A 14,071-nucleotide genomic window follows, 5' to 3' on the forward strand; every position below is an offset into this window, starting at 1 on the left:
CGAAGCAACCGGGGGTTGCGAAAGCACGAAATTTTGTGTGTGTGTTTGTGTGTTTTTTATTGTGCCTATCTACCAGCGCTTTCCCGTTTGGTAAGTCATGGAATCTTTGTTTTTAATATATTTTTCCCATGTGGAATGTTTCTTTCTATTTTATTTATATCTAGAATTAATAATATATCATCTTGACACATTACATCCTTTTTACTTAACATAACATTCAATTTTAAAGCCCATCAACTGAACTATGCTATAGTAAAACATTAATTATATTAAAAACGGAAAATCATAGATGGAATGTAACATCTATCCATCTGCGACTCAGCATCTCCACAATGTTATTGATTAATTATATTAACAAACTAAAAAAGTCCTGTTTCCATTAACGAGTCCCAGTGGTCACCACCATGACTGACTAGATTCTAGGATAGACAAAAAATGAGCAAACAATATCTTCAGCTGGAATAATGGTATATGTGTTTCATATGCACTACTTCTCTGCATGCTCTCAAAATTAAACCACCAGCCATGAATACAAGCAAAGCTTTGGGAACTACCAAATGCTATCTCAGCTCCCATTGTAGATCTACATGGTGAATGTAAAATTTTCTTTTCAGTAAGGAAACAAGAGCTACTTTATAGTTTTTAATGTTGCTGACAAAAGTCAGACATTGAAAAATCCTGCTACATTATCCTTCTACAATTAGTTGCTAAGTAACAGTCTAATCCTCTTACTTATGGTTGTCATGTATGTATAAGTTTTAATGTTTTCTGTTGATAATTCTATTTGGATGCACAAATTGCAAATGTAAATGCATTATTGGTTTTTAGGATTTGCTAGGACTTAACAAATAACAATCAAAGATTTTACTGCGGGAGTAGCAATGTTAGGGGCTGTGATACATACATTACAGGATAGTATTACTTTCAGAAGATAAAAGCAGCTGTCTTTAGTATATAACTGTGGTTTGTGAGAGCATTATGCACTAATTTGAGCTGTCCAAGGAAGAACTTTCATCTGAAAGCGCACGTTTGTTGTTGGTTTTTTACTTCTGACAGTGCTGAATGGCATAGAAACTTTAAGGCAGGTTACACAACAAGACAATATAAATATTTACAAGGTTGTCATGATGTGTTTCACTCCAATGTATTGATTTATGTTTTCTTGTATTATATAACACATGATAATGGGATAACAAAGTATCAAAACAAGATGTGGTAAATATATCACATATTCAATAACTGATGTGTAACATTCTCATTACTGATTTGTGAGACAGTTGTACGATGGTTTCACAGTAGATAACATGTCTTAGTCTCTACAGCAGGCTACTCTTTTCAAAGAATAACTATCCCTACATTTACATATATTGTGAAATGTATGGCAAAAATTACTTCTCGTTCAATCATACATCAAGATTTACTCCTCTTTAATTCACAGTTTTTTCCTAATTTTATCTGCAAAATCTCTCCATGGGATAAAAACATCGGGGTACTGAAGAATATGTCTGAAGCCTGCCCTGAAAGACAGAGCTTGAGGTTTTCTAATAAAGTTCTCACAATGTGTATGGCATCTTTCTGGAGTGTATATCAAGCCTACCAACCACCAACAGGACCTGCATTTTGACAGCTTACGCCTCAACCAAACCAATAAATCACTCCCATTTAGCCTGGCCACCTGTAGAGGGCATATCTGCAGTGACGAGAATCCCAATCTTCAGTCTCACAAAGGCCTCCACAGACAGGCACTATCCCCAAAGCCAGTCTACAAAAAATTTCCCGCACCATATCCTCACACATCTCTGAACTTCTAACCACCTACAAGAACCAACTGCAAACACAATATCTTTCCAGACTGAAGCAACTGAATCACGTCCTTTGCCAGGGCTTTGACTATCCCACACCTTCTAAGGTGGTATTTTGTGCTTACCTGTCCTACACCAACATCCTGGTCCATCCCTATGATATTTCCATTCTCTACCCCTTGCCACAGTGGTCATATCCCTGTGGGAGACCCAGGTGCAAAAACTGCCTGATTCAATCACCCACCACATGCTTACCCTTTACCCTGTGAAAACAGCCACTTAATATACCAGCTCTGCTGCAATTTCTGCACAGCACTGTGTGTGCATGACCGTGAACCAGCTGAGCACCGGAATGACTGGCCACTGCCAAACTGGTTGAGAGCAGAGTTGACCACACAGTTGTGATGGTTGTTTTTGTGTGTGTGTGTGTGTGTGTGTGTGTGTGTGTGGGCAAGCACGAGAGAGAGAGAGAGAGAGAGAGAGAGAGAGAGAGAGAGAGAGAGAGTGAGTGGGTAGACCAACAACAACACAGTCTTATAAATGTTCATCACGTATCCATATTTACAAATTAACTTTGAAACGAATGTAACATGACTCGTCCCTCATCATTACAATGCATCATACAACTAAACCATGGAACATGAAAGTAAGTAAATACGTGAGTAAGTAACTAGCTAGCTAACACAATGTGTTCAACTTCAAGGCCTACTTCAAAAACCCTGCTGTCTGTATCCTTGCCTCCAGCACCAGCTACTCTGAACTGCACAAATGAAGTTATCCTCACAATATAGGCCTACCCTTTGCTCCCATAATCCTCCTGGCCTCTTCGCTTTTGTTCACATTCACCCTCAACCCAACAGATTCTTGTTCCTCTGTCATGTTACTTCCTCCCAACTCACACCTCCATGTCATCACCCTCATACACTGCACAACCCTCCTGACCCCAATGCCCATGCATCTTCTGTCTTTCCCTCCAACTCTGCTCCTTACCATGTCTATCAATTACAATTTCTCAACAATTCAATTACAACTTCTCAACATTTCTATTACACTTTCTTGCCAGTCAGACTAACTTGAATGACTCACATTTTATCTGATTTGCCCTCTTAGTCCAACCTGTATGAGAAACACACTCTTTTTAAGCAGTGTTCAATACAAGCTCTACAAGTGCTCCCTTTTGCAAACAAACTGCATTTCCACAGTATTCTATCAAAGAAATACAGGCTGCCATTTGCTTCACCCACAACTGAGCCTATTTGTTAGTTTCACTTCATATCAAGACATATTGTTATTCCCATATATTTGTACGCCGTTACTGACACTATATGGGACTCACTAAACTTCCTGTCAAAGTACACCATATTTTTACATTTAGTGAAATGCCCAACTCTGAAACTCTCCAGGTTAAGAGTTAGTTCCCAGGCCTTGCATCAGGCTGATATTTTGTATGTAGGATCTATCTAACTGGACATTACCGCAATTTTTGCCTTATGCAATTTCCTCACAAATAACTCCACTGACTGAGAAAAGCTTGAGCTTGAAACTAATGCTATCTGCTCAATCATCAATGTATAATACAAATGTCAATACTCCTATTACACTTCCCTGTGGCATATCTGATATTAATCAAGGCATTACTTCATTACTTCAGTCTCTATACATGACTGTGGAAAACATGCTGTCTTGTCTTTTAGTAAATTTTTGACCAGTTCCAAAACTGATTAAATATGCCATGGGCCACACATTTTCTTTGAAAGGCACTAGTGGAACACTGAAAGAAAGGGTTTTTGAAGTTCAGAAAACCTGAAGAAACTGGCTTTAGTTTATCCACTGGACTGAGGATAGCATGTGTGAAGAGTACGAGTTGGGTTTTGCATGCTTGATGTTTCTAGAACCCATGCGAATTTCCATGTAGAATATTATTTTACTCCATGTATATCATAATGTTTGAACCAAGAATGTGTTCTAGAATTCCACTACAAATAGATGTGAGTGATATACGAAGGCAATTACACTGACAGGTTATATGTCTCTGGTGGAGACTGTTCTGACTTGTGCTCTTTACCAACCATGGGATATAGAATGGTGTGACTTTCTCTTTTCCAAACATGGGAAACATACCTCTGCTCGAGAAATTTGCAGTAAATCATAGCAAAAAAATGGTGCTAATTCACTAGAAAATTCTGTGTATAATTTGGCACACACTCCACAGCATTCAGATGCACAACTGCTCGCAGTTTGCCCTTGGTGACCAGAGACAGTGGTCGTGTGTGTGTGTGTGTGTGTGTGCGTGCGTGCGCGCGCGCGCGTGTGCGTGCGCGCGCGCGCGTGTGCGTGCGCGCGCGCGCGTGTGCGTGCGCGCGCGCGCGTGTGCGTGCGCGCGCGCGCGTGTGTGTGTGTGTGTGTGTGTGTGTGTGTGTGTAGAGGGGGGGGGGGGGGAATCACACTTGAGGGTGCGTTTGTCTACTTCAGGAGATCTTTTGGCTGAAAGGTCACTTGTTTAGCATTCTTTTTGTTATGCCTGTCCGCAGCTCCACTATATGGTGAGTAGCACTCTATCCTTTTCATAATATTGGCACTCGGAACTGATTACTATATTACTTGTCTCAGCAGCAATATAGCCACTGAATGATGGCAATATTCCTCAATTTTCCTTTGTTATTTTCTATTTCGGTTCTTGTCCCACCTACAAGTGTTTGGGCACTGATTTGTGCACTACTGACAGTTTAAGCATATGTCAAACTTTGCTTGCAGTTTTGAGACAAGTCCTGCCATATTCCGCTACATTTCTGGTAACTAAAAATGTTTCAATTAACATCTACCTAAATGTTGATTTATGCTTTGTTTTGAACCTATTGTGCATTGGACACTTTTACTTAAGATGCTTCCTGATATTTATATAAACACCAAGTGGGATCTCTATCAACTTTAATTAGTCTGCTAGGATACATATTTCTAGAGGTTGGTTTGTTTGAACCTGAACAATAGCTGCTCTACATGTTACCAACCTGAATCAAATCATACAAGTACCTGTCTAAGAGACGCGAATATCTACATTTTAGCTATGTTCTGCCTGTTTGTTCTAGATCATAGCCACAATAATTTCTACCTGCAGCTCTTTCCATGTAGGTCACAGCACTTTCTTGTTTATAGTGTCATTGGTACCCCACCAATGCACTCACATCTTTTGTATCAACAATTTTGTTGTGAAGTATTAATACTAGCACAACCACATCAATATCTTAAATAAAATGTAGAACAACAGTTTTAGGACAATGAGTGTTGTGAACATTCTGGTAGTTCAAGCTTGCAATGTTTCAATTATTATGATAAGTTTCCAGAATGAAATTTTCACTCTGCAGCCGAGTGTGTGCTGATTTGAAACTTCCTGGCAGATTAAAACTTGGTAAAGCACTTGCCCACGAAAGGCAAAGGTCCCAAGTTCAAGTCTAGGTCCAGCACACAGTTTTAATCTGCCAGGAAGTTTCATTACGATAAGTGTTTGACTGTACATGAAGATTATATACACACATTGTTCCTGAAGAACAAGCAGCGAGTACGGGTATTGGCAAAGCAGATTTTTCCAGGTTTCAATATTTGTAATTTTTATCTGTGAGAAAATTTAAAATAGAAAGAGTATTAAACAAGCCACGTATCCAAAACAAGTTCAAAAAGAACATAACTGGCACTTCCAACAGCATCACAATCAAAGAGTGTCTACGCCCTGTAACACACTCAGTATAACATCTGAAAGAACACCATGCAGTATTTATTATCATGTGTGAAAAGTCACCACAACTCTGGCTTTTCAGAGATAAAGTAATAGTTGCATCTACTGCAGCAGTGTAGTGACTGAAGGCTTTCAAAGGAGCAGAGAAGGACATTTTGATTGTTACGTTCCATTGGCAATGAGGTCATTAAAATACAGCACAAACTCAGGTGGACAAGGCAGAGACAAAAAATCAGTTGTGGCATCACTGAAGAAACAACCTGTACCCTCCAACTAAAAATAAGGAAATCTAAATAGAGTTAACTAGATATTTATTTGAACACTACTACCCCCAAACTAGTCCAGTGCGTCATTTGTATTACCTTATTCAGTATGCGTATCCTAGTTACAGGCATTATTAATTTAAGCTCAACATTTCATTTCAAGGACAGCCTCCATTCCTTTAGTCAGAAATTAATCTGCAATGTGTGCAAGCCTCCTTATACAAGGGCTATTCATAAAGTAGCCTCCAATTATTTTTAAAAAAGAAGTGAATCAAATTACAGAATTTGTTTTACAATACTATGAAAGAACACACACTAATTTATTTTTCCACTTTGTTTCCAGGCAGAGCTTTGAAATTCCCCATTCCTAGAATTCTGCCACTTGTAACTGTAGCCAACCTACAAAGCCGGTTTTCAACTCTCCTTTGTCCAGAATAGTACGAATAATCTGTGGAAAATGAACACAAAGCTCCCTGATGTGAATCTGCGGTTTTTTAATCAACCAAACAAATCAAATTTGCATTCACAATACTCGTGAGTGGGGAAGGTTGTCAACCAAGTATCATGAATGTAGATCTCATTTGTTTGGTTGATGAAATGGTTAAAGAAAACTGCAGAGTTATCATCACAGAGCTTTGTATTTTCCACAGATTATTCATACTCTTCTGTACAAAGGTGAGTTGAAAACCAGCACTGTAGGTTGGTCTCAGCCACAGACAGCAGAATTCTATGAAAGTGGAATTTCAAAGCTCATTAAACACTACAATATATCACAATCTGGCTGGAAACTATGTGCAAAAATAAATTAGTGTGCACTTTCACAGAATAGTAAACCAATTTTTGTTAAATAAACGGAAGTTACTTTGTTAATAGTCCTTGTATTTAGATGGCCATATTATCAGTAGTTGATATCATAATGGGAAGGATTTTATTACATACAATAAATTGCAATGTATGAGCAGAGCTTTCTCCTCTAAGCTGGACCCAAGTGACAGTGGACTCGGGCAGCAAAAATTGCCACACGTTATCACTATCACTATATTTTCATTTACTAAATGTTCAAAACTCACAGCATGTTTCCAGGTATTCACAATTATTTACTACAACAGGAGACTATTTAAAGCCCTACTTATGATACACCACAGAAGTGAATGTGTAGTGAAAGAATTCATCTTAAACTTGAATTTTATGTTAGGGCCTCAGAATTAATGCAAGTATTTAACTTTAAGAGTATCAACCCATAATGAAATTTTTTTGAAGTTTCTCACAATCTTAAAATCATTTAAAAAACAAAGATCTCTTGGCACTATGTTCCTGGGTCCTCACTTTATATGGAAAGATGTTTAGGATTTACAAATACAGGTTATGATGGTCACCAAACATTGTATGAACAATTAATTTGAGCCCATACATCTCAACAAAAAAGTGATTTTATCAGATCATGGAGATAAAGTAATTTCGAGGTTGAAGCAAGAAGCATTTACATGCGATACTTTTTACTATTCTGCAATGGGACTTAAGTATGAATCATTGATATGGAGTTCTGATTTTACTATCTGGTGATTCTTCTCCCGTGTTGCTCATCAGCTTTTGTTAGATAACCAATATTAGTTCAAAACTGAATATAATGATTAACATTACTGCCTACTTTCTTCATTCTGCACATCTTCTTAATGCTGCACTTATGTCGTCATGCAACACCTTTCAGTTCCACTTCCTTAAATTAATAAAAATTAACATTCTTTTTTCATAGCCATATACTCACCTTCCCTGTTCCAATCTTTTGTCTTATTTTTTCTTTTTTTACTGTAAGCATTGAAAGTTGTAGTGCCAGTACCATAATCCATAATAACTTCAGAGTTCTGAAGATCATTCCAATTCTTTTTGGCATCTGTTGTCTCAATAACCTACACATAAATACAAGACAATTACAATCTTGACTGACGTATTCACAAATGAAGATATTAATAGTCACTGAAGCTGAAAATTGTGATCAGTTCTAAAAAGATGGAAGAATAAGAAAAGTCACCTACGAAAGAACTCTTTGTGTTCTCTTTACTCATTTGTGCACCCCATGCCTTTTACATTATTACAGCCAACATTAAATTGTCCACATGAATAAATGAATCAGTCAGCATCATCAAGACACAGTAATTAGTCACAAAAAATTTGCTTCAATAATTTGGATTTTCTGCGTCTTCTAGACTACCTACATCAAAGTAAATGACTGGCCTGCAATAATGTTGAGAAGGCAACAACAAGCTACTCTTACTACTGTGACCCACCTTGAAACGTATGCAGATTCTGATTTACATTATCAGAACATATAAATATTTCTTTAAAATAGTTTCCATACAATAAGAGCACTCTACAAGTCCTGCTGCAATAGTTTCATTGAAATAGCTTGTGGTTATTGTGGCGCCTGGGAATCCTATTGTCTGTTCCTGTTTGAATCTGTTACAATAATGTCACATAGAAGAAGTGTAATTAGATGAATGACAAACATTAAATTCAGTTAACCAAGGTTTATTCAGCACTTGCCCATACAAGAGCGTGGAGCGAGCTGCCTCTGGCCAGAACACATACAGTATATATACAGCTACAGAACATTCCAGTACAATGATTCTTCACATTCGTGGATACTTCTAGAATGCACTCGAACCGAATATACAAATTAAATTTGTACAGTCCAGGTGAGTTTTGAACTCACAACCCTCAATGCAACAGTTTAGTATAGTAACCACTAAACCACAGTGTTACACACTGTAACTTTAATAGCCAAGACATCTCAGCAGATACAGGTTTTGTTAATTTATATACACAGAGTGATGAATATTTCCCAAGAGAGCAATATGCTAACTTCATTACAGCACTCACCAAGCTTTGCTCATCAAGAATAATTTCTCCATTTGGTCCAACTTTTACTTGAGGCACTGGCACTGTGGAACTTTGTTCTTCATCTTCTAGTGCTTCTGGTTCATCGACAGATTCTTCAGCCAGACGATTCTCACTTAAGAATAGGTAAAATAAAGTTCTTTAGTATCAAATTAAAAATTCATATGTTAAGAGTGACACAATCTTACGTGTTATTTTGTACAAAAAGATTAACATGTTGATTTTCTTTTGATGTTGACAAACTTCACACTTTTCCCCTGTAAAGCACTGACTTGATGAAGAAAATGACAAAGCACGCATGTTCCATTCTCAGTTAATATATTACCACAGGTTGCTGGCTTATGAGTGTCCAGGCAACTAATGAACTAATTTTGAAAGAAACAGTCAGTAAATGCAGAGGACTTAATACTCCAGCATTACTCATAACAAAGACATACTTTTCACAGTTTCATTGTTTACATACAAGAATATACAGTATGACCCAAAGTCTATTAACATTTGAAAATTCAATACTTCAAGGAATAATGTAGGTAGAGAGGTAAAAATTGACCCTCATGCTTGAAATGATATGGGATTTTATTGAAACCCAAAATAATTGCCCAAAATGACCAACAGATCACTTCTTACAATACAAAAGCAGTAATTAGCATAACAATTGATTTTTTGCAAGACAATGTTCTTTATAGCAAATGCTCAATCTGTCAGTCGTCATTTATCAATACTGTAGACGAAGGACAGTGTACAGCACTGTACAGCATATCAGAAGGTACAATTACCATCAGATGTTGTCTTTTAGCACCCCAAATGAGATCGGACAATCACAGTAGCCTTGTGACTTCAGATAACCCCACAAACAATAATCACATAGATTGACGTCTGCGGACTTCGGAGGTCAAGCATGATGGAAGTGGCAGCTCAACTTGTGATCCTCACCAAATGATGTGCACAAGAGATCTTTCAGACTTGTAGCAATATGGGCTGAAACGCCATCCTACATAAAAGTCATGTCTTCCAGAGGTGTTTACCAGCTGGGCTACAGATGATGCAATTCTGTAATGTATCAACATACCTCACACCCGTCATAATGACAGTTTGGAAAGCAACACCTCACTGGGCAGTGTCATCTGTTGGCCAGTTTTTGCACTCTTTTTAGTTTCAATAAAAATCCTTGTCATCTCAGATGTGTGTCAATTTTTACCTCTAAAGTGCAGAATGAGTGAAATAAGGGAAACGATAACACAATGGAGGTGGAAGTGGAACAGGGAATATTGAAGATTGGGGCCAGAAGGATGGCTGAACTGAAGTGTGTGTTGTAAGGAAATTCCTAACTACATGATATAGAGAAGATGGATTGGGACGGGGGATCCAGATGGCACAGTGCCTATCAGGCTGGTCAACTCTGATCTTAACACTTTGTGGTGATCAATGAGCAACAATGTACCCACAATCCTTCTCACCTCTCCCAAACTGTTATTTTGCCACACACCCAATCTACAAAATGTCCTGGTCCATCCTTCTACCACACCTATTTTCAACTTCTTGCCACATTGGTCACATCCCTGTTGAAAACCCAACTGCAAGACCTCTGTATACTAACCTCACACATCAGGGGCAGGATTGCCTAAGAAAGCAGCCACATCATACACCTGCTTTGCTGAAACTTTTACACTGCCCCGTTTGTGAGCATGATCACCAACCATATCCCAGAATGGCAAGGCCAAAGCTAACCACCCAGTAGCAGAACATGCTGCTGAGCACATATGCATCACTGCTTCACAACCGCTATCATCTGGAGTCTGATTTCTCATGATTAAATAGAACAGAATTGGCCTTACTACATACACATCAATCTCACAATCCTCAAGGCCTCAATCCCCAATGTCCCTCGCCCAACACTCATCTCCACATTTTCTCTCCATGCACCCATGTCCACTCTTTCACTCTACACTCATGCACTCATTTCCACAGTCTTCCACTTCTTCTGTTCTATCTCCACTCTTTCACATCATTTATGTGCCACATGCAACTCCCAATGCCTTCACATGCTAAGACCATCAGAGCCACATTCCTTTCCCATTTTGTTGATGCCTCTCTCTCCAAGCTGTCAGCCACACATCCCTGCAACCCCACACACTCGTAAATTCTTTTCCTTCTTGCTCATTCCATCCGACACAAACCCTCATTCCAGCTGAGCTGCACGGATATGGTCCAATGTTGTTAGCCTGAAAAATATAGCTGCCGTGTGTGCACGCCTATGTGCGTGTGTGGGAGCACATGCTTGTTTTCTGTATTAGGTATCTCTGAAGGACACAGTCCAAATGCTCAGCAATCTTGTTTATGTGCTTATTGAAAGTTCAATATATAAACTTAAAGTGAGCTGTTGCCTTTACTTCTTCCATTATTTGTATTGCATCCAGGACTTTCCATCACTGTATGAATGGATATGCTCCCGTATTTTAATGAAAATCTGATTGTACAATTATTTGTAACTTGTTCTATTCGATGCCAATTACTTGATTTAATTTTTTATTTGGCCCTGTTTCTTACATTTTGCCTCGAAAATTTAGGAGTAAATTCTAGAGACTCTCATATTTCCACCATCTCGAACACGCATTATTTTAGAGATGAGTGTGGTAAAGTAGAACTGTGTCTACTGCACCACAATTATGTGTGTGCAGGATGGACGTGTATTGGACGGATGATCAGCATGGGCAGGTAGCCTCCCCCCCCCCCCCCCCCTCCTAAGAAGTTACATGTCCAGCTCAAGGAATAAATGCGCTGTACTCCGTGCAACGTCAAACATTTCTGGGTGAACATTTGAATGTTCTCGCAAGAAGAGAAGAGACAATTATTATTCGTTAATTCCCTTACTTTTGTAAGGTCCAGACAGTTGTCTTGTTAAACTTGAAGAGATTTGTAGACTGTATTTATGGAAAAATGAATGTGATAGTTTCTGACGGACTGGAAGGTGTCGGGCTTACGAAAAATGTTTTAATTGTATGAAAACTGTTGTGTGTGATGAAAATACAGTGAGGTTGAGTTCAAAGTATTCTCAAGTGTACAGAGTTATTTTAAAAGTATAAAAAATTCCTCCAAAGTAGCGTCTTATCTTCGGAGAAGAAGTTGTGCAGGACATCGCAGCCAGCGATCCTGAAAAGAAGATCGACGAACCAACTCCAAGTAAGTTCAATAGGCAAAGGGGGAGTGAGAGTTTTGCACACCAGCACCACACTGCCACCCTTAATCACCAGTAACTGCCAGAACACACATACTATTTCACTTACACTGCTGAGAAAAAAAATTAGTACACCCCTTTAGAGGTTTCCAATTCACTCAAGATTCAATGTTGCAACAGTGCATATGGAGTACATGATATGATTACATTTTCACATGAATATCACAAGCAGTTCTCAGGTACCACGTATCAAACCATATTGACTCTGGCATCCAGTCAATTGTATAGATGAGGAATACTGTTCTGGGGTACATTATGCCATGCCTGCTCGACCTGTTCATGTAGTTCTGTACGAGTTGTTGACCGATGAGTCGCAGAGTAGCTTTTCGTCCCATCATATCCCACACGTGCTTGATTTGAGATGAGTCTGGAGATAGTGCTGCCCAAGGAAGTTGCTGCATGCTAAGTTTCATAGGCAGTGTGTGGGTGAGCAGCATCTTGTTAGAACGACACAGCACCTTCCTGTCGCAAGAACGGCAAAAGAATAGGTCTAACACCATTCTGAGCAAACCAAGCACTGGTTCGCATACCCTCCAGAAACACCAAAGGTGACCAAGAACTGTAGCTTATTGTTGTATCCCAGACCATAAGGCCTGGGATAGGGTTAGTGTGCCTCGGATGAATACACTATGCGAGAGCACTCACCAGGTCTACGTCGTATAAGCAAACTTGCATGCAAGCAGAATCTGATTTCATTGCTGAAGACCCTACTGAACCATACCATCTCTGAAGTGACCCTCTGATGGCAGTCGAGCCATGCACATCGACACTGTGGCGCTAGTGGAAGATGGGCTAGATGTGTGCATGCCCATAGTCCCACTACTAAAAATCGACTCGCAACAGTTCATGCTGACACACCTGGGCTGACAAGCCCTCTTATCTGTGCTCTGGTATCTGTATGATCTGCCACTGCTGCCCCTACAATATGACAATCCTGTCTATTGTATGTGCTGTGTGGACATTCAGAACCTCATCTATGGGTGTGAGAATGTTCACGGGACCACTGACAACAGCATTGTTGCACAACTGAAGCAGCACATCCAACTTGTGTGACAATTCTCCTAAAGGACCATCTTGCCATTCTGAAGCCCACAGTTTGACCCATTTCAAATTCGCTCAGTTGACTGTAGTAAGCACGGGTGTGTCTCTGTGCTATGGTTGCCCGCTTGCTTCACGCATCTGCACAAGACTGAGCCTTCTGGCTGTGAGCATTCCCAATTAAAGAGTAGACACAGATGGTGAGTAGCTACCCCACTATGCTATCTGTTGGTGTTTGATGTTGAAACCATTAGCAGTACATCTTCTAACCCCCTGGTGGCATATGCCATCATTGAATCAATTGAAGTCATCTTTCTGAGTGCACTTATTTATTTATAATTTTTATTCATTTTTTTGTAATACCCCCCATGAACCATGGACCTTGCCGTTGGTGGGGAGGCTTGCGTGCCTCAACAATACAGATTGCCATACCGTAGGTGCAACCAGACCTGCAGGATGTTTGTTGAGAGGCCAGACAAATGTGTGGTTCCTGAAGAGGGACGGCAGCCTCTTCAGTAGTTGCAGGGGCAACAGTCTGGATGATTGACTGATCTGGCCTTGTAACATTAACCAACACGGCCTTGCTGTGCTGGTACTGTGAACCACTGAAAGCAAGGGGAAACTACAGCTGTAATTTTTCCCGAGGGCCTGCAGCTTTACTGCATGGTTAAATAATGATGACATACTCTTGGTTAAGATATTCCAGAGGTAAAAATAGTCCCCCATTCAGATCTCTGGATGAGAAAAACTCAGAAGGATGTTATCAGGAGAAACAAAACTGGCGTTCTATGGATCGGAGTGTGGAATGTCAGATCCCTTAATCGGGCAGGCAGGTTAGAAAATTTAAAAAGGGAAATGGATAGTTAAAGTTAGATATAGAGGGAACTAGTGAAGTCCAGTGGCAGGGGAAGAAGACTTTTGGTCAGGTGAATACAAGGTTATAAATACAAAATCAAATAGGGGTAATGCAAAAGTAGGTCTAATAATGAATAAAAAAAATAGGAGTGTGGGTAAGCTACTATGATCAGCATAGTGAACACATTACTGTAGCCAAGAAGGGCTAGAAGACCACGCCTACCACAGTAGTACAAGTTTACATGCCAACTAG

At 39.5% G+C, this 14,071-nt stretch overlaps 1 protein-coding gene across 1 annotated transcript in view; it reads right to left on the reverse strand.

Moving 5' to 3' along the window:
• Window positions 1-14,071, reverse strand: part of LOC126175797 (uncharacterized) — a 93,098-nt gene that overhangs the window by 26,350 nt on the left and 52,677 nt on the right. The window contains exons 4-5 of the mRNA XM_049922778.1: window positions 8,673-8,805; window positions 7,561-7,702 (exon numbers count right to left, since the gene is read on the reverse strand). Coding sequence (XP_049778735.1) covers window positions 7,561-7,702; window positions 8,673-8,805 — 275 coding nt within the window. The remainder of the gene's footprint in view (window positions 1-7,560; window positions 7,703-8,672; window positions 8,806-14,071) is intronic.

Source organism: Schistocerca cancellata, chromosome 3, assembly GCF_023864275.1.
Source record: "Schistocerca cancellata isolate TAMUIC-IGC-003103 chromosome 3, iqSchCanc2.1, whole genome shotgun sequence".
Lineage (NCBI taxonomy): Eukaryota > Metazoa > Arthropoda > Insecta > Orthoptera > Acrididae > Schistocerca > Schistocerca cancellata.